General features: G+C 48.9%; 2 protein-coding genes across 8 annotated transcripts; one reads left to right on the forward strand and one right to left on the reverse strand.

Moving 5' to 3' along the window:
- Positions 1–36: 36 nt before the first annotated feature.
- On the reverse strand, positions 37–17,348 carry ZNF142 (zinc finger protein 142). Of its 4 annotated transcripts, none has more exons than XM_036318987.1 (9): positions 17,191–17,348; positions 15,469–15,782; positions 11,556–12,155; positions 10,395–10,526; positions 8,438–9,262; positions 6,541–6,718; positions 2,354–5,249; positions 1,628–1,733; positions 37–698 (listed from the first exon to the last, which is right to left on the reverse strand). In XM_036318987.1, exons 2-9 carry the CDS (start codon positions 15,746–15,748, stop codon positions 229–231), a joined length of 5,487 nt encoding a protein of 1,828 aa, XP_036174880.1. In that variant the 5' UTR covers positions 15,749–15,782; positions 17,191–17,348; the 3' UTR covers positions 37–228. The 4 variants fall into 4 exon arrangements, with proteins under 4 accessions (XP_036174880.1, XP_036174881.1, XP_036174882.1 ...); XM_036318988.1 differs by lacking the exon at positions 17,191–17,348 and adding an exon at positions 16,528–17,180; XM_036318990.1 differs by lacking the exon at positions 11,556–12,155 and having other exon boundaries at positions 217–412; positions 514–698.
- LOC118661226 (mitochondrial chaperone BCS1) lies at positions 17,258–21,398 on the forward strand. Of its 4 annotated transcripts, none has more exons than XM_036319004.1 (8): positions 17,258–17,279; positions 18,654–19,022; positions 19,114–19,253; positions 19,445–19,639; positions 19,905–19,968; positions 20,195–20,364; positions 20,824–20,941; positions 21,091–21,398. In XM_036319004.1, the coding sequence occupies exons 2-8, from the start codon at positions 18,703–18,705 to the stop codon at positions 21,338–21,340; spliced, it is 1,257 nt and encodes a 418-aa protein (XP_036174897.1). In that variant the 5' UTR covers positions 17,258–17,279; positions 18,654–18,702; the 3' UTR covers positions 21,341–21,398. The 4 variants fall into 4 exon arrangements, with proteins under 4 accessions (XP_036174897.1, XP_036174895.1, XP_036174898.1 ...); XM_036319002.1 differs by lacking the exon at positions 17,258–17,279 and adding an exon at positions 17,392–17,526; XM_036319003.1 differs by lacking the exon at positions 17,258–17,279 and adding an exon at positions 17,470–17,583.
- The last annotated feature ends 530 nt before the right edge of the window (positions 21,399–21,928 follow it).

The following is a 21,928-nucleotide window of genomic DNA, read 5'->3' on the forward strand; positions in this document are numbered from 1 at the left end:
TTAAAAACACAGTGGTTCTCAACACAAAAATCAATCTATAGTTCATATCTCTCTTTTATGTAGCCATCAACATCGAAGTACTATAGCCGGAGTCCCAGGAGGGTTCCAGCCAACCTGACGTCCTGAAGCCAGTCCTTCCTTACTCTCTGAGCTTCTCAGGCTAGCTCTGGTTCCAGTCTGCACATCTTGGACCACACTTTCTTCTTGTCTGGGAGGTGGGATGGGCTCTCAGCCCTCAGGTCCAGTTGGGGGAGCAGAAAGAGCAGGAGGACTGGGATCCTCCAACTGCACATCATGCAGGTGCACCGTGGGGGTGGTGGGGTCTTTGCCCACACCTTGGTTTGGGTCAGCCTGGTCAGGGTGGTGTCTGCGCACATGCTTGACAACCTGGAACTTCTGTTTGGCTTTGTAGCTGCAGAGACGGCAGAAGAAGGGGTGGCGGTCGGTGTGGGTGAGGGCATGATGGCGCAGGCCAGCAGCCCAGCGGAAAGCACGATGGCACACGTTACACACATAGGGTTTGGCCTCGCTGTGCTTGCGGAGGTGGGTGCGCAGCAGGAAGCGTGTCTTGAAGGCCTTGCCACACTGCTCACACATGAAGGCCCGAGCTTCCCGGTGCCTGGTCTCCTGGTGCACCCGCAGGGCATCGGCTCGGTTGGTGCAGTACTCACATTCGGGACACTGATATGGCTTCAGTCCTATAGGACATGGCAAAGATAGGTAACAAATCACCGTTGAAGGGGATGAAACAGGGTTCAGTGAACCATAAGAGTCACTGTGATCCTGGGACATAAAAAACTCAAGCAGCAAGCTAATACCATATCATTGGAATATTCCAGTCTTGTCTGACATTTCTGTGCCCTTCTCCCAACACAGTCCCTTGTACACAATGGATGCTCAATAAGTGCTGATAATTAACTGGACCTGTAAATAGCCACCTGATAGCAATGGATACTCAGATATGATAGGGTTTCCAAATAGGAAATTCTAACCTTTTGGTCATGGAGTAGGTACTCATGGAAGTTGGGGATGCATTTAAATACAACTCCTTGTTCAATTCAAGAAGTAGAAAAAAATGGTTAAGAGGGAAGGGGATAGAAGCGAAAAAAGCAGCATTCATAGATGCAGAGGGCCTTGAAATGAATCTGCTCAATTCCTTTACATGAGGAGATCATACCCAATAAGCATTGGCATGTCACCATTAACCCTTTTCAGAGAACCTGTAGTTTGTGGACTCCATAACCAAGAGAAAAAAGGATAAGTTAAAACCTTCCCACTTTCTCCTCTTTACTCATGATAGTTCATCAGGTCTATAGGAACCAGGTAGACCTCCCTTAGTCACTCATGTTTGAGTTGGGGGGTTCTCAACAGGAGATGTGTGACCTGGTACCACAATCACCCAGGGAGCCTTTGAAAAGTATACATACCCAGGCTCTCAGGCTCACCTCTCTCCTGATTCTGATAAGTCTTCAGTGGATTGGGAAGCTATTCTAGCCATCTGACCCACCCACCACCCCCAAGGTGAAAACTAATGTGCAGCCTGAATCAGTAAGAACCCAATCAGGGAGGCTGTGTGTGCCAGGGAATGGGGGAACCCATTGGGCTTGTCAAAACCATGCAGACTCACCTGTGTGCTTGGTCATGTGGTACTTGAGCTGGTTGACCCACTTGCACTTGTAGCCACAGTCAGGGCACAGATACTTCCGTTCCTCTTTATGAATCCGCATATGGTACTGAAGGAGGAAAGAGCAAAGAATATGCCCAGGAAACGTGGGTACTCAAGGATAAGGAAATAGGGGAAGGAGGCAGAAAGACTGTTGGCAGACAACCCTGTTCCCTGCTCCCATCCTATCTATACTCCTGTTACCAACCAGGTTCCCCAGTCTGGCCACTTTCACACCAACCTCACCCACTGGGCCTACTCCTAGATCTGCCCAGACTCTCAGCTCTGCCACTTTATTTCCTGCATCTTTGGGTGACCTAATCCCTAATTGTCAGCTTAATAATCTGTAAAATAAGAAATAGGAAAAGTAACTATTATCTCATATTTTTTCAAGGATTAAAATTACATTGACCAGCATACAGTAAGTGCTCAATAAATGTTACCTGTTATTATCTAGGTTATCCCCAACCTATTATATGCCTTTATCACATGACTAGCATGTATTATAGAATTTTATAACAACTCTATGAAGTATTATCCCATTTTTACAGATGAGGAATCTAAGGCTTGGAGAAATTAAGGGAATTGACAAAGGTCACAAAAATAATATTTGGTAGAGTCAGATTTAGAGAACCCAGGCAACTTAACTCCACAGACTGTACTCCTAGCCCCCTTTGTCCTTGGCCTTACCTTGAGGCGAGAGGGGTCAGCACAGGCATAGGGACAGAGATGACAGTGGTAGGGCTTTTCCCCAGTATGAATGCGGCTGTGCCAGGTGATCTTCTGCCGGTTCTTGGTGCTGTAAGTACAGTCAGTACACTTGTAGAGCCGGGTGCCCCCATGCCCTTTCACATGGTGATCTAACACCAGCTGATGGCGGCATGTGAAGTCACAAAAGGGGCAGCGCAGAGGGGGCTGGCCAGCATCCCCATCTGAGGCTGCTGCTGAAGTCTCCTCATGCTGTTCCAAGTAGTGCTTCACCAGGCCCACCCGCTCCCGGGCAGCAAAGTCACAGAGCTGGCAGCGGTGGCTGAAATGCTGCTGCCTCCGGTGCTCATCCAGTGCTGGCCGGCTAGGAAAGGCCTGCTGGCAGGCCCCACACTCAAGCCGCGGGTGCTGTTTACAGGTGTGCCCTTGCAGTCTGGCAGGACTGGAGGATAGGAACCCACAGCGGGAGCAATGCAGAGGGCCCTCAGTGGCCTCCACAGGGGAGCCCAGGGCTGGGGGGGTAGGCTCGGGATGCCGGCGCAGAGCATGTTGCTTGAGTGCTGTCTCAGAGCTGAACTGAGCCTCACACTGGGGACAGGCAAAGGCTAGGGTGCCCTGGTGGCAGCTGTTCACATGGCGAGCGATGTCGTGGCGAAGGTAGCCACTATAGTCACAGAATTGGCAGAAGTGAGTGGGTGTTTTGTCGTGTACCCTCAGCCGGTGCAAGCGCAGTTTTGAGTTAGTACCAAATGTCTGAGGACAGGAACTGCAGGGGATGCGGCCAACACCTGTGTGTCGGGACTGGTGAGCCTCCAATCGGTACCGTCTAGTGGTGGAAAAGTCACAGAAAGGGCACTGATGTGGCTTCACTCCTTCGTGCTTGAGCCGCTGGTGCTGCTGCAAGCACCTGCTCTGTTTACAGACAAAGCCACAGTCGCCACACTGAAGAGGGGGGCGGGGGCCACGGGCTGGGGCCACAGTGGGGTGCCTCCGCTTTTGGTGGAGCTTCAGGGCAGCGGCAACAGGAGTGGTGAAGGAACAGAGGCCACAGTGCAACTCTCCAGATTGCTCGAGGGGGCAGCCCCTGGTCTGGTGAGTCCTCAGAGCCCGCTCCTGCTGGCAGCTAAAGGGACATGTGGGGCAGGAAAAGCGAGCCCCCTTCTGCTTTGGAACCAGAGCTGGGTCCCCATCACCAGGGCTACACTTAGTACTCCCACTGTTTAGGGGAATAGAGTCCCCAATGCTCAGTGGGGACACAATAGGTTGGGTCTGGGAGGCCCCTCGCTTTCCTGCTCCGCTTCGTACCCCCCGGCAGCCGTCAGCCACGTGGGAGGTAATGGAGGAGAGCCGAGAACAAAGGAACAAGCATGAGTTGCAGTGAAACTTGCCCTGTTCAAAGTGGAACTTCTCAGGGGCCTCTGGGGATGAGGAGTTTCCTGCAGGAAGTACTGCGGAGCCAGAGAGTATGGCCAGAGACTCCTTTATTTCTTCTGGTTCCCTAGGAAGCTCAGGAGCATCTTTTGGGAGCACCACCTCTACTTCTAATGGTGCAGGTGGGGGGTTCCCACCTTCTGCAGCCTCTGAGGTGTGGGTACCAGTGGGCAGAGGATGCAGAGGGATAGGTGAATCTGTTCTGGCCAATCCCTTGTTCTTTTTGAACAAAACAGGGCACTTTTTCAACAGGTGGGTGCTAAGGCCACGCTGTTGTTTGAAATTAGCCCCACACTCAGGGCACAGCAGGGGCTCTTGGCGGCCCTGGCACCCAGTCCTGGAATGCAGACTCAGGGCCTTCTCCCGCCGGGTAATAAAAGGGCAGTGTGGGCAGCGGAAGGCCTGCCCTTCTCCCTGTATCACTACCATCTGAACCCGCCCCTCCAGTACCAGTGCCTCTGCCTGTTCTTTGTCCTGTCTCCTTAGGGCCTTGAGTAATGACTCTGACTCAGGCAACTGGGGCAGGAGTGCTGTCTCAGTGGGTGGAGTTGCCTTGAAGGTTCCCACCCAGCTGTTAGGGGATTCCTCTGAGGGAGGAGGATTTTTGGGGGGCTCAGGGACTGGCTTTTCCAGAATGGGCTCTTCTTCAGCACTCAAGCCAGAAGTGCCAGCACCTTCAAAGGTAGACAGCTCTGTCAAAGTCCCATCTGGCCCTTCCAGTCTCTGGGGCCCGAATTCCACAGGGGCTGTTTCAGTGATCTCTTCTAGAGGTGGCTCGACCACAGGTTCCAGCTCTACTCCCAGGGCCTCTAGGTGTAGTGTGCAGCTGCCTTCATCTACCTCTGCTGAACTGGGGCTGCCAACCAGGTCATCCCCTTGGGGAAGCTCACTGCCATCCTGTCTCTCAGCACTGGCCTCCTCACTGGCCTCTGGCAGCGTATGGTCCAAGCTGGGGTCTGCCACACCCCCAGGGTTGTGGTCCTGCTCCACAGTCTGGGCTGACAGCTGGCCTGAGGACTCTGAGTCTGGTGGTGTCAGGCATTGCCTGGCCTCCTCTGGCTCCTGGCTGGCATAGCGGAGCTGCCAGACCTGGTCCCCAGGCACATAGCCATGGGCCTTGCGCTTGTGGAAGAAGAGGGTGGTGTTGCTGAAGGTGCGGTAGTCACAGAGGGCACAACAGAACTCACGGAGGCGGGTGTGTTTGCAGTTCTCATGGCTCAGCAGGGCCTGCTTGTGGCGACTCTGGTAGCTGCAGTAGCGACAGGGGTAGAGTGGGGCTGGCTTGCCAGGATGGTGCTGGGATGCCATGTGCTTCTGCAGCTCATACTTCCGCTTGCAAGCAAAGGCACACACCTCACACATCAGGGACTTGCCCTGGTGTCTCAGCTTGTGGCTGCTCAGCTGATCAGCCCGGTGGCAGCGATAGGAGCACTGATTGCACTGGTATCTGATGAGGAGGGGTGAAGAGGGCATTGGGGGGAGAGGAGAAGCAAATCACAACCATAAATTAATCATAACAACTAAAAGTCACTACTTACTATGGGGCAGGCTTTACACTCAGTATTGTACATATACCATATAAGCCAATGTTCTTTCCCACTACCCTATGAAACTGGGATCCATTTTATAAGTGCGGAGACTAAAGCATAGAAGTTATAACTTGCCTGAAGTTACAGAGTGAAGGGCAGAGACAATCTAGCTTCAGGGCTTTTGTTCTAGCCCCTACTCTATATCGCTCCCTAAAGGGAAGACATGACTTCTACGGAGCTGACATGCCCACAGATCCACAGGGCAGGCTTCTGTGTCTAGTTCCCATTCTCCCATGGAGGCATGAAAGTTAAGGAGATCCAATAAGCAGTACTGTAATATTAAAGGAAAACTGTTCCAATCATTTAAAAGTACTTGTTGCCGAAACCGGTTTGGCTCAGTGGATAGAGCGTCGGCCTGCGGACTGGGGGGTCCCGGGTTCGGTTCCGGTCGAGGGCATGTGCCTGGGTTGCGGGCATGTCCCCGGTGGGGGGTGTGCAGGAGGCAGCTGATCGATGTTTCTCTCTCATTGATGTTTCTGGCTCTCTATCTCTCTCCCTTCCTCTCTGTGAAAAATCAATAAAATATATTAAAAAAAAAAAGTACTTGTTAATTATTAATTACTGCTTTTTACAGTTATGACAACTATTTCTTTCTATGCAAATAAATCAAGCAACCAAATATCTGTAGCTATGGAATTGTCTGACTAGAAATATTTGCATTGGATTCTGAATACAAAATGTCCCTGTGGTAGAAATCTTACTTCTTATGCCTGGTGCAGTATAATTCCCAAGTGTACTGTCTACCAGAAAAAAAACTAATAAAAAATGAAAAAGAAAAAGAAAAAAAGAAAGCTAAGGAGAAACTCCCCGCCAGCTGTGCCCAGAGATCAAAGGGGGAAGTGATCAGGTTTGGGGCCACAGTGTAGTCTGCTTTCCCAGGACTGGTCTCTGAGAACTCAAGTGACACCTTAGTGTCTAGACCTATACTCTGAGTCTATACTCCCTTTTCTGAGTCCAGAGACCTCTCACCATGCAGACTGGGCCACAGGCACAGAGGCGAGCTATAGGCAACGGAGCTGAGATGATAGGAGCACAGAGGGGCATTATGAGGATTCTACCCGGGGCCAGAAGAGCATGGGGCCACAGCTGAATTCAAGAGGAGGCTAACTTAGCCTACGGTTCTTGGGATAGGGATGCGTACGCTCATACCTGAGGTCCCCTAAATGTTTTCGCATGTGCACACTGAGGTAGTGCTTCCACTTGGTGACATAGCCACACTCAGTGCACATGTAATCCTTGGTGTTAGAGTGGGTCAGCATGTGCTTGGATAGGTAGCTCACATCTCGGCATGTGAAGTCGCACAGCTCACACTTGTGAGGTTTCTCGCCTTATGTACGGGTGGGGTGAGAAGGGAGAGAACACAGGTCACGCACAGATCAAGTAAGCAGGCAGATCATTTTCCCCAGCAAGTCTGTCTTGATGCCAGGCGGGAGCAAAAGCTCCGCAGCCCTCTCAGACAATTCCTCCTTGGCTCCAACACCAATGAAGATGGGAAGAAAATGAAGACTGGGCTTTGCAAAACTAGCTTTAAGGTTCCTCCTGATTATACAGCTTAGCACTAACAGCCAACTGCTCCACTTAGCCCAATTCCTTTCAGTTTTGTGGAAGAGAATGAGAAAAAAATTAGGCAAAACAACTTAGTGGTTAAGGAGTCCATGGTGGTTAAGGAATAACAAAGATATTAATAGTCAACATGTATCTAGTGCTCACTCTGTGCCAGACACCTTTCTGAGCACTTTATAAAAATGCCTCCCCTCACTTCATCCTCATAACAGCCCTATGAGGCAGGTGCTATGACTATCCCATTTTACAGGAACAAGCTGAGGCACAGAGAAATCACAGAGCTATTAAGTGGTGGCTCAAATCCCAGCTTACTACTACATGGCCGTGGGCAGGCCATTTAACCTCTCTAAGTCTCAGTTTTCTTGTTTCCAAAAAGAGGGCAACTAAAATACTGACCTCACATGGTTGATATGAAGATTACATGAGATGTCCCAAAGTCTTCAGTGGCATCTAGTGGGAACTAGAGGGCAAACTGTCCCTGGAGTTGGTCAGGACATGGCACTAAAAAGCTGGGGGCCATATTTCTTCAGGACCCATTATTATTATCCCTGCCTACGCTCAGCCCCTTTCCCTACTGTGAAAGGCAAGCCACACAGTGCTCTGGCTCTGTTACTAGCTGTATGATTCTGAAACAGGCCATTTCAATTTTCAGAGTTTCTCCTCTTTATCTGCCTTCTTTACAGGATTCTTACTATGGATTGAATGAGATAATATATATATATATGAATGAAAGAACGCTGTACACTATAAAGCACTATGTATTTATAAGGTTTCAGAAAAGGCCTCATAAAAATGAGATTTTGTGACTAAAACATGTATCAATGGGAACAATGGCTTTGTCCCGAGCTGCCTAACAACTGTCCTTTCAAACTAAACAATCTTCAATGAGATTTTTAAATGTCTTATCAACCCACTATACTTACACAGAGATCACAAAAGCGATGTCGCTATAGCAGGAAGCCTGGTTTGGTTGTCACTTAAAGCATCAGTAATGCTGGTAACTAATTAAAAATCTGACTTGAAATATCTGCAACTTCCAAGTCACCAAATGGGCTTGTGTTTCAGTGTCACAGCTGCCAAAGCTATAATGTGTATGGACGGCTCAGACCCCTTGCCCCATCTCATAGCACATCTCAAAACTTGAACAGCAAAGGAAGGTTATCTGTCCTGATCTGAGTTTCTTCATTTTAAGAGGCTGGGCGTTGACCCACCCAAGGCTGACTAGGGGTGGGCAGAACTGGGCAGGGCCTTATGGGTAAAACACAACAGCACAGGCTCTGAATCAGGCTGCTTGAATTCAAATCCTAGTCTGACCACTTTTCTAGCTGAGTAACACTCAGCTTAAGGCTCATAAATTCCAAATACCAGATTTATCTCTAGGAATACTAGGTCAAACGAGACAACGAATGCAAAGCCCTTCATGTGTGGGTGTGCCCTCATCATCACCACCATTATACAACTGTAAGGAAGGAAGTCACCTCACCTGTATGCAGCAGCATGTGGCGGATGAGCACCCTCTTGTGGGCAGTGGCAAAGCTGCATTCGGGGCACTGGTGGATCTTCTCATGAGCATGCATCTTGCCCACATGATCCTGATAGGCCACCGGGTTGAAGGTGGCGAACGGACAGAAGGAGCAGCGCAGCTCCTCACTGCCAGGGTGGCCCTGCTTCTTGTGTTTGCGGAACAGGTGCTTGTTGGAGCAGGCGAAGTCACAGTGGGGGCAGTGGAAGGCATAGTGGCTCTTGTGGTGGGCCTCCATGGCTTCAGCTGTGGCGAAGAGCATGGGACACGAGTGGTGGCGGCACTCCACAGCTCGCATGCCATGTGTCTCCTTCAGGTGCTTCATGAAGGCCTTGCGGTCAGGCGCTGCATAGCTGCAGCCCTCCTGAAAGCAGCCAAGGGGCAGTGGCTCTGTTGCTGCTGCGGCTGTGTGGCTCTTGAGGTGCTCCTTAAGGGTCTGGCTAAGGCGGAATTCTTCCCGGCAGACAGGACAGGCGTAGGTGTCTGAGTAGAAGTTGGAAATATCCTCGTGCATGCTGGCCATATGGCGGTTGAGTGCGTTCCTCTCCACTGCACTGTAGTTGCACAGTGGGCAGCAGTGGGCCTTCTGGCCCAGCTCCCGCAGCAGATGGGTCTTGAGCTTGCTCTTACTGGTGAAGAACTTCTGGCAGTTGGGGCACTGGAGGCTGGGGTCTGGGAAGTGGAGATGTAGGTGCTCTACCAGATGGGTCCGCTTCTTAAAGCAGCGCTTGCATTCCGGACACATGTGGGTCTTGAAGAGGGACTCGGTGCCAGGAGCCACATCCCCTGTGACAAGGAGAGGAAGAGAGGGTTGAGAATTAGATTCTTCGCTAGGCCTGGGGCTGGCCAGATAATGGGAGACCCACAATTTGCCCAGACACAAATAGTATATGGCTTTTCCCTTCCTCTTTTTTTTAAAAAAATATATTGTATTGATTTTTCTTTTAAATATATTTTTATTGATTTTTTACAGAGAGGAAGGGAGAGAGATAGAGAGTTAGAAACATCGATGAGAGAGAAACATCGATCAGCTGCCTCCTGCACATCTCCTACTGGGGATGTGCCCGCAACCAAGGTACATGCCCTTGACCGGAATCGAACCTGGGACCTTTCAGTCCGCAGGCCGACGCTCTATCCACTGAGCCAAACTGGTTTCGGCTTGTATTGATTTTTTTACAGAGAGGAAGGGAGAGAGATAGAGAGTTAGAAACATCGATGTGGGAGAAACATCGATCAGCTGCCTCCTGCACATCTCCTACTGGGGATGTGCCCACAACCCAGGTACATACCCTTGACCGGAATCGAACCTGGGACCCTTCAGTCCACAGGCTGACGCTCTATCCACTGAGCCAAACCGGTTTCGGCTTCCCTTCCTCTTTAGGAAACTAACAATAGCATCTCAAATACTGTGGTCTCAAAGAAGAGACAAGAAATGCAAGTATTTAGATAAACAAAATCACAAGAATTCAGATCTTGCTGTTGCCTGTTTGAAGTGCTTTTCCCGGCCACCCATTCACTATTCCTGAGCCTCTGTTTAGAGTTGCTCAAAAGAACAATCTAGATGGAGCATTCTTGTTCTTCCTGCCCAGGTTCATGGGGGCAGACAGAAGGATCAGCAGAGTTGGTTGGAAGGAAAATAACTCCATATGGAATGAGCAGAAGAAGGTAAAGTATTCCAACTTCCAAACATGGGCTCGTGAGGTCTAGCTTATGGGGAGCTGGTAATAATCAATTTATTCCTATATACCCGAGAGTTAACATTTATCACTTTCCCACTAGACATGCCAAAGTGGACTGTTAAGAATGAAAGCATTTGAACCAAAGCTCAGAAAACCAAACCTAGAACCTTTCAATGCCAGGCTCCCCACAATCCATTCCTCCCTACCCCCAAGAAAGTCAAACCTAATCATAGCCTTACCTTCCAATTGCTGAGCCCCCTGGCCTTTCTCCAGGGCTTTCTGGGAGTCCTTCAGGGTGCCACTCTCTTCCTCTATGTTTTCCTCTTCAGCTTCCTCTGAAGGCTCTCCCTCTCCTGGGGGCAGTTGGGGAGCTGGAGACACATAAAATTTGATGAAATCTATAGGCCAATGACAGCACTGATTGCTTATACTTCTCCTCTTACTGGCTGACAGAATCACCTCTACCCCATTTAGCATAAGGGAATCTTGGGTTTCTATGGGAAGACCAGGAGTGAAGCCATCGGTAATGCTCTAGCCCAAAGTAAATCACTCCTCAGGTAACACCATCCTCAGATCCCTCGAAGGTAAGAGCTAGGAGGTCATTGGAGTTGGGGTAGGGGACTGAGAGGTAGAGAATGGGTGGACTGCACTTCCCTGGCTCAGGTCCCAGGGCTAATGGCTGCTGGCTCAGTGCAGGTGAACATACCCTGACCTCTCTAAACTGTTCTACTGATAAACCCAACTCAGCAATTCAGGTCACACCCTGTCCCCTCAAATCTCTCCCTTCCATTCCTCAATAGAGGCAGCTTCCTTGGTAAGGCAAAGACTTACAACTGTTTTCCAGGGGGGGGGGGGGGGGGGACAGGTCTTCTCTTTGGGAGCAGAGCACAAATAAGTCTTAGCAAGCCAAATTCTCTCAGAATCTTGGCCTCTCCTGGCCTGATTTCTCTATTTCCTGATGCTCCTCTACTCAACCAATGCACTTTTTTTTTTTGACACCAAGATGAGTCTGAATCAGTGAAGCACCACCCTCCTTGAAGATTTCTCCTACCTAATCCCACTTGCTCTAAAATGGCATCAAAAGGCATTCTACCGGAGGCTATGGGCATTTTAGCTTTTGCTCTCTGAAAGTTTTGAAATGGATCAGAAGAGAATGTTGGTTAAGTAACCTCAAGACCACAGTATAGCTGAAGCCCAATTTCACTCACTGATACAGACAAAGACTGTCTCTGTATTCCATATATTCTTACTGGTCCAAGCTTTCTGGATGCCTTCTCATGTTAGTCAGTTCTGTCTTTCTGAGTCACTTACTCTGGATTCTCTTGTATCAGACATATATCCATGGCACTAGATACACCTGCCTCTTCAGGTGGCATACTGCTGGGTCCCTGGCCTCATACCTGGCAGCAGCTCCTTGGATGAAAGATCCTTAACGGCCGACAGTTCTCCCTGTGTCCTGGCCCCATGGCTGCGTCGATGCTGCCGGAAGAGTTTGACGTTGGAGCCCATGAAGCTGCAATGGTTGCAGTGGAAAGGGTAATGGGCCTGTCGGTGCAGCTCCATGCCCTGCTGGCTCCCAAAGAGCAGGGGGCAGCCCCGGAAAGAACAGGGCACAGGAACCACTCTGTGGGTCTGCCTCAGGTGGTGCTGCAGACCCTTACGATCTTCAGCAGAGAACACACAGCCAGACTCTGGGCAGGAGAAGGTGTTGGGAGGGCCCCGGTGAATCTTGAAGTGGCTCTTCAGGGCCTGGGGTTGGGCAAACTCCTGTCTACACACAGGGCATGGCAGGGGGCTACTGGGGGTGCTCTGGCCCTGCACAGGGCCAGGGAGAGTGAGGTTGTTGGGAGACAGCTCTACAGAGCATGGGGGGCTAGAGAGGCCCTGTACAGGCTGCGTAAGGGTCTCAGTGCACTGGTGCAGGGCCAGCAGAGTGGGCTCTGCGAAGCTCTGCTCACAGCGCTCACAGAAGTACAACTCCACCACCTTTACCAGGACACCTGCAGGCAGAGGACCAACAGAGAAAGGCACAGAATCAGATAGAATGAGCCTCATAGGAGTTAGTTACCAGCAGAAAATATAGGTGAATCTTTTTATTTTTAAATATATTTTATTGATTTTTCTTACAGAGAGGAAGGGAGAGGGATAGAGAGTTAGAAACATCGATGAGAGAGAAACGTCAATCAGCTGCCTCCTGCACACCCCCCACTGGGGATGTGCACACAACCAAGGTATACATGCTCTTGACCGAAATCGAACCTGGGATCCTTCAGTCCGCAGGCCAACTGCTCTATCCACTGAGCCAAATAGGTTAGGGCGGTCAATCTTTTAATATTCATGGAATGGAGGTGTTCTTTAAGACTGGTTTGCACCTGGACTGTAAGCTCTATGAGGGCAGGGACAATCTATCTTGCACATGGGTTGGATTCCTATTATCTAGCCAACACTTGGCACAAAGTAGGCACTTAATAAATATTTGTTAAATGAATGTAACAAGCATTATCAAATACAGACAGCATTAAGAAAAATCAATATATTTTGCCCAAATAAAATATTAGGATCTGGCCAGTGTTGATCAGTGGTTAGAGCACTGGCCTGCTCACTGAAGGGTCACGGGTTCGATTCCTGGTAGAGGATGCGTACCTGGGTTTGCAGGTTCACTCCCCACCACCAGTCAGGCTGTGTGCAGTAGACAACCAGTCAATGTGTTTCTCCCACATCGATGTTTCTCTCTCTCTCCCTCTCCCTCCCTCCTTTCCACTGCAATGAAAAGAATATCCTCTGGTGAGGATTAACAACAACAAAATTAGAAACTTCCAAAAACAAGAAAACAACAATATGGAGATAATGTCTGCAATATAAATGACAAAGTATTACTTCCATATTCTGTAAAGAGATTTTCCTAAGCATGGTAATTCATAAAGTGGAAAACATCCTATTGAAAAAAGCCAAATCATGTTCATAATAATCACTGCCATTTCTTAAGCAGTGGGCAGGGCCTTGATAAAGAAAGGCTTACGAAATACTCTCTTGGTCCTCCAACTGCCCAATGAGCAGAGGGACCTGGGATTCTGCAAGGTTAATGCCACCATGTTTGTTAACGTTGGAGCCATGACTCAAGCCCAGGTTTGCCTCACATTTATTCTGGTGATCATTTTTCTCTTTATTATATTTTTGTTGAAATGAAAAGTTAGTGCAACAGTTCAAATGATACAGAGATATATATTTTTTAAAACCCACCTCACACAGTTTGGTCTATATCCTTTCAGGTCTTTCTGGGCCATTTTTCTGCAATTTGATCTTTTTTTTCCTTTGCTATATATCAAATATATTTTTCTCTCTGAGTACATTTAGATCTACCTCATATTTTTTGTCCAGTTCATAAAGCTTCAGAGCATGGATAAATCAAAATGAGATTTTGCCCTCACTGATGAACATTTAGGTTGTTTCTAACCATTACAAATAAAGCTAGCTTACACATCCTTATCCCTATATCCTTGTATGCCTGTGTGAGTCTTTCTATAGGACAGATCCTGACAAGTGGAATTACGGCGTCAGAGTACACATATTTTAAATTTTGTTATGTAGATAAGCTGACCTTCAAAAGATTAGCTAATTTATACTTTCCATAAGCTATAAAAGTGTCTGTCTTCCCCACAGCCTCACTAACACTAGGTATTATAAAAATGTTGAACTTCTGCCAAAATCAAGAAACAAAAATGGCATCTCATAGTTATTTTTAACTGGAATTTATTTTTCTATTAGTGAGATTAAGCATCTTTATGGTTATTGACTATTTTTATTTCTTTAGTGAATTTCATGTAGATTTCTTTCTCCCTTTGTTTCTTTTTCTTATAGTGGAGCTCTTTAAATTTTAAAGATATTAACTCTTTCTCATACATTGCAAATGTTTTTCCCAGGTTTTTTTTTTAAAAAAAAATTTTTTTATTGATTTTTTACAGAGAGGAAGGGAAAGGAATAGAGGGTTAGAAACATCAATGAGAGAGAAATATCCATCAGCTGCCTCCTGCACACCTCCTACTGGGGATGCGCCTGCAACCAAGGTAATGCCCTTGACTGGAATCGAACCCGGGACTCTTCAGTCCACAGGCCGACGCTCTATCCCCTGAGCCAAACCAGTTAGGGCTCCCAGGTTTGTTTTTTATTATTTCTTTCACCACAAAGAAGTTTAGAAATATTACATGACCAAATTAGTTAATCTTTTCCAGAATTTTTTATACCCATCAAAGGAAGTTGTGACAACTATAGATGAGGATGGCAGTTAAAAGACAGGAAAGTTGCCGAAACCGGTTTGGCTCAGTGGATAGAGCGTTGGCCTGAGGACTGAAAGGTCCCAGGTTTGATTCCGGTCAAGGGCATGTACCTGGGTTGCGGGCACAACCCCAGTAGGAGATGTGCAGGAGGCAGCTGATCGATGTTTCTCTCTCATCGATGTTTCTAACTCTCTATCTCTCTCCCTTCCTCTCTGTGGAAAATCAATAAAATATATTTAAAAAAAAAAAAAAAGACAGGAAAGTTGCCCTGGCCAATCTGGCTCAGTGGATAGAGCATTGGCCTGTGGACTGAAGGGTCCTGAGTTCAATTCTGGCCAAGGACACGTGCCCAGGTTGCAGGCTCAATTCCCAGTATGGAGTGTGCAGGAGGCAGCCAATCAATTAATTCTCTTTCATCATTGATATTTCTATCTCTCATTCCCTCTCCTTTCCTCTCTGAAATCAATAAAAATATATTTTTAAAAAACAAAACTGTGAAGTTACTTAAAAAAGTTGTAGCTGCGGGAGGAATAAAAGGCAGAATCTTTCTTCCAGCATAAGTGTAAATGCTCAACTCTCAACCACACGCCTTCGATGAGTTAAGTATGTTATACACAAGAAACAGGGGGTGGGAAATACCATATTACCTCTGAGAAGCCCTGCCAAGCTTGGGTGGTGGAGAGACTGGGACTTTTGCCTAATCCCTGGCTGCAGTTCCTGGGAAATAGTCCCCAAGGACTATTGGAGTGAGGATTGGGCAGAGGTATCAGAAAGGTCTTCCCTTCTGGATTACTGCCTAGCATACACGATGCCCTTGCAGTGAAAGGCTGCCAAGATCTTGGTACAAGGTTGTGCACCACCTTGTCAGCCAACAATCAACATTTACCAGCTCCAAATCAAATTACATCTCTCAGTATAAAAATAGCATGCTATCTTGTGTTCTCATCCTACTTATACTACTATATATGAGGATCAAAAATAGCAGACAAAACCTCAGGGCTGTTTGTCCCACTGGCCTGCTAAGCAACTGTGTTCATACCTGGGGTCTCTCCAGGAGCACCTGAGGACAGGTTACCAGGTACTGCTTCTACAATGATCTCCATGTTCCCTGTGTCCTCTTCAGTTGTTGTGGCCTCTACCAGCAGGCAGCCTGGATCAGCAGGCAAAGGTGTGGGGTTCCCAGATGTACAGGGGCTCTGGACCGGCTCCAGGATTCCAGGGTTAGAGAGCGGTGGGGGGATCAGCATTAGCTCAGAGCACAGTCCATCCATCTCCGCAGTGCTGTTGGCTGGCTGTGAGTCCAACATAGGGTCTGTCATCACCACCAACTTGTGTGCCGTGGTCTCTTAAGTGCTGATAAACCAACGAGAAAAGAAACCAAACAAAATATAGTTAGATCTCTCACTTTCTTCCCAGTTAGTGTGGGTGCACAACCTATTGCCTGCCTACTCAGTCATTTCCTTGCATGGCAGCATGCCACAACTAGTTAACCTAGAAGTTTTCTTTTTATTTATTTATAAAATATATTTTTATTGATTTCAGAGAGGAAGGAAGAGGGAGATGCAAACATCAATGATGAGAGAGAAGCATTGATCGGCTGCCTCCTGCACGTCCCCTACTGGGGATTGAGCCCAAAACCTGGCACATGCACTTGACTGGATTTGAACCCGGGACCCTTCAGTTCACAGACTCTATCCACTGAGCCAAACGGGTTAGGGCTAGAAGTCTTCTTTTTGTAACAATGTCTGGAACAAAAAGTATAAAAATTATAATAGGGGCCAATATTAGGAGACAACAAGCACATTTTGGCCAATATGCTAAAGACTGCAGATTGTTTTTGGGCGCTAAGTGACCTTGGTCAAATCATTAAGTGATTTGGGTCTGTTTTCCTACCTGCAACAAAATTGGGTGGGGTCAAGGGATCTCAGAGATAACTTTCCCTTTTAACATTTTATGACCTTACTATTCCTTAGCATGGGTATATGGCCCTTCCTTCATGGTCTGGCCCCTGCTGACCTCTCCAGACTCGTCTTCCACTCCTCCCCTCCACAGATGTCTGAACCCATCACTCCAATGATGTGCCATTCCCCGGACTCACCACATTCTCTTCTGCTTCCAAACTCTCACACATGCAGGCGACTGTCTCTGTCTTTCTCCTCCATGGACCTTCCCCATCTTTCTTGTCTGGCTAACCTACTCCTAACTATTCTTTAATAATACACACACATATCACTTCCATTATGAAGGCTTCCTGACAGATTAAGGCAGAGAGCAGGCCTCGGGAATGAATGAAACCTGGCCCAGGTACTAAAGCGCCCAGTTTCCACCTTCCTGTGGGCTCTGATTCACCGCGTGGATTTGGGCAGATATAGTGACCTCGCTTCTCTGGGCCTCAGCTTTCTTATCTGTGAAGTGGAGGCAATGACAGTGTCCACCTCGTTGGGCCGGAACGGGAATCACAAGAGCCAGAGAATGGGAAGGCCGACTTGTGACCTGCAAGGCTAGGGACGTGGAATCGTCATGATTATGGCCCTGAGGAGAGGTAGCGGGTAAGCGGGCGAGGTTCAGGGCCGTGACGCGAGTGAGGCACCCGGGCGGCTATGTGATGCTCCTGAGCCCCGCTAGTCGCCGTGCTCATCACCTCCTCCCGAGGGTTCTTACCTCCCAGGCCCACCCCCGCCCTGGAGCACGAGGAACTTCTGCGTCCAGCCCGCTCCATCTGCACTCACTACTCGTTCCCGCCCCGCAGCCGCTCACTCACCTCCCGGCCGGGCCGGCGGGAGCCGCATCTCTATGGTCGACCAGAAGCTGGAGTCGCCTCCCGCCCAGCGGAACTCTACGGCTTCGGGCGTACGGAGGCCACTCTCTCTTCCCTTTGGCGGCGGGAGGAGTACTCTATGGTTTTCTCTAGCGTCCCCGCCCCCGTCCCCCGTCAGGAAGCCCGAGGCACCATCGAGAGCGGTGGAGCAGAGCGGCCGGGCCTTCCCGGTGGGCGTGGCGGGAAGTAGATGGAAGGCTCGGGGGTGGGGCCGAGCGGCGCTTCCCTCAAACCCGAAGGGGTGAAACCATTGAGAGGGCGGGCCAGAGAGTCATGCGGGTAAGGCGATGGAGTGACGGGTTACCCCCAACCTCGCAGCTGGAGGCGCGAGCTGGGGTGCGGAGAGGGTGCGGGCGGGGGCGTCCGCCCGGGGCCCGGGGCGGGAAGGGCTTTGTCTGTGGCTTCCATGCGTAGGTGCTTTGGAATTCTGCATCCAACTCTGAACCTCCCCGGAGGTCACTGCTGTCAGTGCTTCGCCCCGCGTGCCAGGCGCAGAGCAAAGTGGAAGGGGCTGGGGAAACGTACTAGAAACCGACTGGCTTCTTACCCCTCGGGATCTTACAGTCTAGAATTAGACCCGGTCACGTTTGATGGTGGAGAATTGTGAAAAATCTCTATGGAGGAAGTAGCAAATGGGCGGGACTTCAATTGGAGAGAATACATTAGAATGGGCTCCTGAGTCGACAGAACCGCTGAGCCAGGAGGTGGGAGGTGGTTTATTTATTTGTTCAACAGGTAGTTTTAGGAGCTAGTCCATGAGGGGTAAGTGGAGGGCTTTGAGTACCAGGCAGAGGAGTTTTTACCTAATTCAGGGACCTGTTGAGAGATGTTGGGAGTAGGGAAAGAAATATGATTGAAGCCGATATTTAGGAAGAAAGAACTGGACCCCTGTGTACCAGTTTGGTGAAGCAGAGATGGAGAACTCCCCATCAAGATACCATTTCAAGAACTAAAATGTTTTAATACCTCAGGTGGGAGATATTAAAGGGCTAAGCAGGACATTGGGAATTGAGCATGTAAAGGAGAGGATATTTGAAGGACATTACTCATTGTAACAAGGCATGGTGGTTACAGACAAGTCAATGGAAGAGAATGGCTTCATCCCTGCTGATTCTGGCCAGTGGGTCCCTTTCTATCTCAACTGGTCCCAGGGACCACAAAAATTCTGTCCATTATCCTGTTGTGAAGGCAGTTACATTGTTCTCTTAGGATTCTCCAGACAGTCCTTTGGTAGGAAACTGAAGTATGAACAGGATAATGAAATGGGAAAAGGGGCCTGGAGTCTCAGCACAGTGACTGACCTGCCTTTCCTGTTCCCAGCTTCTGCAGGAGGGAGGGATTGAGGAGTCCAGTTGCTTAACTAATCTTGTGTTTTTTTTCCCATTTCCACTGCTCCGCATCTCCAGGTTTTGAAATTGCCTCAGGGCCTATAAGGTTTGGTGTTTCCCTTTCAAGATGCCCCTTTCAGACTTTGTTCTGACCCTGAAGGACAATCCCTACTTTGGGGCTGGATTTGGGCTGGTGGGTGTGGGCACAGCCCTGGCCCTGGCCCGGAAGGGTGCCCAGCTGGGCCTGGTGGCATTCCGGCGCCATTACATGATCACACTGGAAGTCCCTGCTCGAGACAGGAGCTATGCCTGGTTGCTTAGCTGGCTCACCCGCCACAGTGCCCGTACTCAGCACCTCAGTGTCGAGACCTCGTACCTGCAGCATGAGAGTGGTCGCATCTCTACTAAGTTTGAATTTGTCCCCAGCCCTGGAAATCACTTTATTTGGTAAGGTTGGGAGCCAGGGAGCGCTCTGAGAATAGCAAAGGAGAATGAATTTGACCCATTAATTTACCCCAATGTGACCATTCTTATTCAGGTATCAGGGGAAATGGATCCGAGTGGAACGAAGCCGAGAGATGCAGATGATAGACCTGCAGACGGGCACTCCTTGGGAATCTGTCACCTTCACAGCTCTGGGCACTGACCGCAAGGTTTTCTTCAACATCTTGGAGGAGGGTGTGTGATGATGACACAGGCAGGCTCTATGGGGAGTTGCAGGGTTGGGAGCATTTGACATCAGAGGAAGGGAAGCTTGGAGGATCTGAGCCCATGGGATCAGAGGGCTGGGGTAAGCTGTTTTGGCATAGCTCTGCCTTAGTTGCACAGCAGAGAGGAATACTGGCTTTGTCTCATCTCCTCCCTCCCAGCTCGAGCACTAGCCTTGGAACAGGAAGAAGGGAAAACAGTGATGCACACAGCCGTGGGCTCTGAATGGCGCCCCTTTGGATATCCACGCCGGCGGCGGCCACTGAATTCTGTGGTTCTAGAACAGGGTCTGGCTGACCGAATTATCAAGGACATCCGGGAATTTATCGATAACCCCAAGTGGTACATTGACAGAGGTGAGAAGCAGCTGGGGTCTTGACCAGGCTGTTTTTGATGTGGTGGTAGAGCAGGAGGAAACAGGTTAGTCTCTGTGGCCAGAGGGGGTGGACATACAGCACTAGCCCAATTCCCAGAAATGAAGGGGAAAAGAAAGTTGCCGACGGGGATGATTTCTTCTAATACCAAGGTCCTTGGAAACAGGGTTGAGAATGAATGCAGATATCTGGGGCAGAGTACATGACTGACTTGAAGTCTTAATGATTATCCTGGCTGTATTCCCAGGCATTCCCTACAGACGTGGCTACCTCCTTTATGGGCCCCCTGGTTGTGGAAAGAGCAGTTTTATGTGAGTAGAGTCATTTCTCTTAACCCTCAATCTGGAGAAAAATTGGGTTGATGGAATTGGAAAGAGAAATAAATTGGAGAACAGAAACCAGGATAAATGTAAGACATGTGGAACATTAGGGTGGGGTGGTGGAAGGGTTAGGCCTGACACACCTAGTATAGTGAGGAACGAGGGCCCAACGATGGATTCCCAGATTGCCAACCACCTGTCCTCCCATCCTCCATAGCACAGCCCTGGCTGGGGAGCTGGAGCACAGCATCTGCCTGCTGAGTCTCACAGACTCCAGCCTCTCTGATGACCGGCTCAACCACTTGCTGAGTGCGGCCCCACAGCAGAGCCTGGTGCTCCTAGAGGATGTGGATGCTGCTTTTCTCAGTCGAGACCTGGCTGTGCAGAGTAAGTGAAAGGAGTTGAGGAAAAGGGGGGGGGGGGGGTGTTTAAATGAGGAACAGTAGAAGAAAGAAACCCAGACGACTGAATGGAGGATGGCTGGGTTAGCAACAAGAGCCCAGAAGTAGCTCAGGTAAGTAGGGAATGTGGTGGGGGAATAAAAGAGCCAATTTTAACACATTGCAGACTGATGACAAGAATTCTCGTGTTTTCTGTTCTAAGGCTTGTGGCCAATCACAATATTAAAAAGACATTAGCTTATAAGAACATGTAATAACTTCAAAATACAATGGGTATTTAATTTTAAAGCGTGCCTTTAACATTTATGTGAAATGTTTTTTGTACTTGTTCAATAGAAACTTATCTGGCCACTGGGTAAAGCTAGCAATAAAACTACTGGCCCACAATGTGTTAAGTAGGACTATGACTGACCAGCTATGCTTCTCTCTCTCTCCCTTCCTCTAGACCCAATAAAGTACCAAGGCCTAGGTCGTCTCACCTTCAGTGGACTGCTCAATGCCTTGGATGGTGTGGCTTCCACTGAGGCCCGCATTGTGTTCATGACCACCAACCATGTTGACAGGTAGGAAGGAGTGAGACACTCCGAGGCTGTGAGGCTAGACTTCACCAACTCTGTACCTTGGGAGAATCAGGAAGTTCAGTGGGAACCATCATTTTGGGGATACCAGTGGTACTACTACCCGTGACTCTGCTTTGCTGCCTTTTCCTTAGACTGGACCCTGCCCTGATACGCCCGGGGCGAGTAGACATGAAGGAGTACGTGGGCTACTGCTCATACTGGCAGCTGACTCAGATGTTCCAGAGGTTCTATCCAGGCCAAGCACCTTCTTTGGCGGAGGCCTTCGCAGAATGTGTCCTTCAAACTACAACTCAGATTAGTCCTGCCCAGGTGCAGGGCTACTTCATGCTGTATAAAAATGACCCTACAGGGGCAATGCAAAATGTTGAGTCCCTGAGGTGACAACTGGGTTGTGCTCAGCTCCTCTCCTCTAGGGGATCAATAAACACCTGCCACACTACTCTGGTCTCTGATTTCCCTGTATTGGTACTTGAGTAAAAATCAGGGGCTGCGATCACAGGAGCCATTAAGCATCCACCTATACAAGTGTTAGCAGCACAGCCAAGGACAAAGGGGGAAGACAAGACACTATAGTAAATAAAAAAGTGCAGTCCTCCACCTAAAAGCATCTATATATGGTGTCCCCCCAAAATATATACACACTTTGAATAATTATAAAGGCACTGTTTATTAAAGTACATTTCATTATCAACATTGAGTTACCTGTTAAAGTGTGTATGTATTTTTTGAGGGACCCATACACATAAATAGTGGGTACACACACAGTGGGTTACAGGGCAGGGTGCTTCCTGCAGATTGCTTAAATGCTGGCATCCACTAGTTTTCCCTGAAACCCACTACACTAGCTGTGATGTCGGACCCCTTCTGACCTAGACCTGAATCTCATGGGATAACAGACCTCAGGGCAAAGCTGAGGCTACTCTGGCACACTCCAGCCTTGCTAGGAATTTAGGAAGACAGCCATACGTC

Source organism: Myotis myotis, unplaced genomic scaffold (assembly GCF_014108235.1).
Source record: "Myotis myotis isolate mMyoMyo1 unplaced genomic scaffold, mMyoMyo1.p scaffold_m19_p_8, whole genome shotgun sequence".
Classification (NCBI taxonomy): domain Eukaryota; kingdom Metazoa; phylum Chordata; class Mammalia; order Chiroptera; family Vespertilionidae; genus Myotis; species Myotis myotis.

What these genes read in the sequence shown, in the direction of transcription:
- ZNF142 (XM_036318987.1), bottom strand. Translation starts at nt 15,748, where the DNA reads ATGACAGACCCTATGTTGGACTCACAGCCAGCCAACAGCACTGCGGAG. An exon ending in GGGGGCTCAGCAATTGGAAG is followed by an intron (nt 9,263 to 10,394) that starts GTAAGGCTATGA and finishes TCCTTGTCACAG; the next exon opens with GGGATGTGGCTCCTGGCACC. An exon ending in CTGACCCCTCTCGCCTCAAG is followed by an intron (nt 1,734 to 2,353) that starts GTAAGGCCAAGG and finishes TTCCTCCTTCAG; the next exon opens with TACCATATGCGGATTCATAA.
- LOC118661226 (XM_036319004.1), top strand. Translation starts at nt 18,703, where the DNA reads ATGCCCCTTTCAGACTTTGTTCTGACCCTGAAGGACAATCCCTACTTT. An exon ending in CTTCAACATCTTGGAGGAGG is followed by an intron (nt 19,254 to 19,444) that starts GTGTGTGATGAT and finishes CCTCCCTCCCAG; the next exon opens with CTCGAGCACTAGCCTTGGAA. An exon ending in ACCACCAACCATGTTGACAG is followed by an intron (nt 20,942 to 21,090) that starts GTAGGAAGGAGT and finishes CCTTTTCCTTAG; the next exon opens with ACTGGACCCTGCCCTGATAC.